General features: G+C 65.1%; 1 protein-coding gene across 1 annotated transcript; it reads left to right on the top strand.

Moving 5' to 3' along the window:
* Positions 1-882: 882 nt before the first annotated feature.
* C1QL2 (complement C1q like 2) lies at positions 883-2926 on the top strand. The gene is made up of 2 exons (XM_036254552.1): positions 883-1583; positions 2182-2926. Exons 1-2 carry the CDS (start codon positions 900-902, stop codon positions 2359-2361), a joined length of 864 nt encoding a protein of 287 aa, XP_036110445.1. The 5' UTR covers positions 883-899; the 3' UTR covers positions 2362-2926.
* Positions 2927-3365: the final 439 nt, after the last annotated feature.

Consider the following 3365-nt stretch of genomic DNA (forward strand, 5'->3'; position numbering starts at 1 on the left):
TGCATTCGGTGATCACTGAAGGACCTTGCTGGCATCAGGATTCTGGGCTCCTTCGAGGCCATGTGGAGGTGCTTGTGTGCGGCCTTGAGAGCGCGGGTGAACGTGGGTGTGTGGTTGGTGGGAGGCGCGTGAGAGTGGCCTCCGCGGGGTGTGTCTGAAGCGCTGGGCTACCGGATGCGCCCGCTGCGCCCGCTGCGCCCACTGCGCCCACTTGTGGCTCCCAGGCGCCTCCAGGAAGAACGGCGCCTTTGCCATCTCTGCCAGGGACGCCGCCCGAAAGGAGGAGGACTGAAAGCTGATGACATGAGGGCGCCGTCCCCGGAGTGATGGCAGTGCGCGCTGCCTCGCCTCCTCCGCCGCTCAGCCTCGGACTCCTTACGTCAGGGTAGCTGGGTCCCCCCCACCGCGGGAGCCAGCGAGCAGCCAGAGAGCAGAGCAGAGCGCGCCGCAGAGCACGGGCGCCCTCACTGTGAGCCGAGCCCCGCCGAGCCCCGCCGAGCCGAGCAAGAGGCAGGGTCGCCGAGCCCGCACGGGACGCCGCATCCTCACCCATGCTCCCTGGCCGCCGGCCGGACCCGTAGGGCGCCGGGCTCATCCTGTGCGCCCCGCCATGCGCGCTGGGCTCCGAGACTCTCCGGAGCAGCCCTCGCGCGGTGAGCACCAGCGCCTGGTCCGGGGCTCCTCTCGCTGAAGTAGTTGAGCGCCCGGAGCAGGGGGTCACCACGTCCGGGGTGCGGCCGGGACCCGCGGAGTCGGCCCCCGAGCTCGGGGAGCGGGGCCGCCCGCGTCGCCCCACCATTACCTCCCCGGGCGGCAAGGAGGAGCTGGTGGCGATCGCTTCCCAGCAGTGGCAGCGGCGGCGGCGCGCCTGCCTGGCGGCCGTCGGCGTGCTCCTGGCCATGGCACTGGGACTGCTCATCGCGGTGCCGCTGCTGCTGCAGGCGGCAACCCCCGGAGCCGCGCACTATGAGATGATGGGCACCTGCCGCATGATCTGCGACCCTTACAGCGCCGCGCCCAGCGGGGGCCCCGCGGGGGCCAAGGCGCCGCTGCCTGGACCCAGCACTGCCGCCCTGGAAGTCATGCAAGACCTGAGCGCCAACCCACCACCCCCTTTCATCCAGGGACCCAAAGGCGACCCGGGACGACCCGGCAAGCCGGGGCCACGGGGGCCCCCTGGAGAGCCTGGCCCGCCTGGACCCAGGGGTCCCCCGGGGGAGAAGGGCGACTCGGGGCGACCTGGGCTGCCAGGGTTGCAGCTTACGGCGGGAACGGGAGGAGGTGACACGGTGGTGGGTGGCGAAACTCGGGGCGGCGGCGACTCTGAGGGCGAAGTGACCGGCGCGCTCAGTGCCGCCTTCAGCGGTCCTAAGATCGCCTTCTACGTGGGTCTCAAGAGCCCCCACGAAGGCTACGAGGTGCTCAAGTTCGACGACGTGGTCACCAATCTCGGCAATCACTACGACCCCACCACCGGCAAGTTCAGCTGCCAGGTGCGCGGCATCTACTTCTTCACCTACCACATCCTAATGCGCGGCGGCGACGGCACCAGCATGTGGGCGGACCTCTGCAAGAACGGGCAGGTCAGTGACCCCCTATCCCTGCCAAGCCCCTGCTGACCCTCATCCCTGCCCTGTGCCCCGAACTGTTTGGGAACCAACACCCCCCTCCCCTCCCCGCTTGCGAGAGCGCCCGAGCGAGCCCAGGGAGGGAGTGCGCTACAGGATCCCGCTTCCCAAAGCACCCTGGTCTCCTTGATCCACATGTAGTGTGGGAGGTTGTGTCGGGAGAGTCCAGAGTCCCTGGTACCCAAACAGTGCTCCCTGATTAGTTTCATACCTTGCCTGCAGCTCGTTGGGCCCCTGGAAACCTCTTTCTTCCTTAGCTCCGCTGTGCGCCCCGCTGGCCCCTTTGCCCTACAGTCTCCTTTCCTCTCGACCCTGGCCCCTGGTTCCCACCCTTCCCCGCTGGGTCAGTGTTCCTGAAGTCCCATCTCTCTTCCTTCCCGGACTTGCCGGCTGCGGAGAAGAGTTTGCTAAGTTGGAGAGAGAAGGTGGAGCCTGGGTGGGAGCATGGACCCCGGAGCCTCTGGCAGAAGGCCTGCGGGGGGCGCGCCAGGTGGGGTCGGGTAAGGGCCTAGACAGATGCCCCGACCCACCAGCTCCTGTGGCTCGCCCCCAGGTCCGGGCCAGCGCCATCGCGCAGGACGCCGACCAGAACTACGACTACGCCAGTAACAGCGTGGTGCTGCACCTAGATTCTGGAGACGAGGTCTACGTGAAGCTGGACGGCGGGAAGGCGCACGGAGGCAATAATAACAAATACAGCACGTTCTCTGGCTTTCTTCTATACCCGGACTAGGGGCGCAGGGAGCGAGGTGAGGTGGCTTCAGGTCGCCCTGTGCTCATGGGGGCGTGCTGTTCCCTGGCAAGGACCACTCTCGCTGCATGACACTTCTTGACATCTTGGAAAAGACACATTCCCGCTGTCCTCCCTGCCTGGCTCCCGTCCTCAGTGTGTCTACGACTCACTACGCTCTGGGCAGTGCTCAGGTCCCTGTCCCCAAGCCGGGGAGGGAGAGGGCGACGCCAGCCTGGTGAGACGAGCGTGAACCTGAACCCCAGAAGCTGTGGACAGCAGCAGCGGCCGCGGCAGCAGCGCGGAGTTAGCAAACCTGATTGGACTGGACAGGCTGGGCGGAGCAGCCACCCTCTCAGTCCCCCTCCTCTGAGTGCCCTCAGACCGGGGCCTTCCAAACCTGGCCAGCGAGGTAGGCCAAAGTGCGCATGAGCTCCCTGGGGCGTCCTTTGGGACTCGAAATACTTGTGCAAATTTCCCTGTCCATCAGTCAAAACCCCACCCGCCTCAGAATCCCAGCAAAGGGAAATTCGCCTCTCCACCAACTCCCGAGACTCAGACCCACTGCGATGCATTAAATCATGTTTCTAGACTACCGGCTCCGATGTTTTTGTCAGGGTGGCCCCAAGGCCAGACCTCCAGATGTCCACTTTGATATAAAGAACTTAACTGGGCCCCGAATAGCCCAATCTATGCCTGCGCTTCAGCCACTGCCTTGTCCCTGCCCCCTGAGGTGGGAGAAAAGATGGGAGAGGTGGGAGAGCAACTCTCGCCCTTTGAGGGGGGTGGTATTTCTCCCCCGGGCTACAGCCTTGACCTGGAGAGGAAGGGTGGGAGGTGGGGGAGGGGGAGAATTAGAGACGGGAGAGGAGTGGCTGAATCGCCAAGTTCCTAGCCTTGTGGGAGGACATCAAAGGAGTTTCTGGAGAAGGAAGAGGAAGAGGAGGCAAAATGGAGGCAAGAATGAGGCACTTGCCAACAAGTTATCTCAGATGTTTGTTCCTAAA

Source organism: Molossus molossus, unplaced genomic scaffold, assembly GCF_014108415.1.
Source record: "Molossus molossus isolate mMolMol1 unplaced genomic scaffold, mMolMol1.p scaffold_m16_p_11, whole genome shotgun sequence".
In the NCBI taxonomy this organism is placed as follows: Eukaryota; Metazoa; Chordata; class Mammalia; order Chiroptera; family Molossidae; genus Molossus; species Molossus molossus.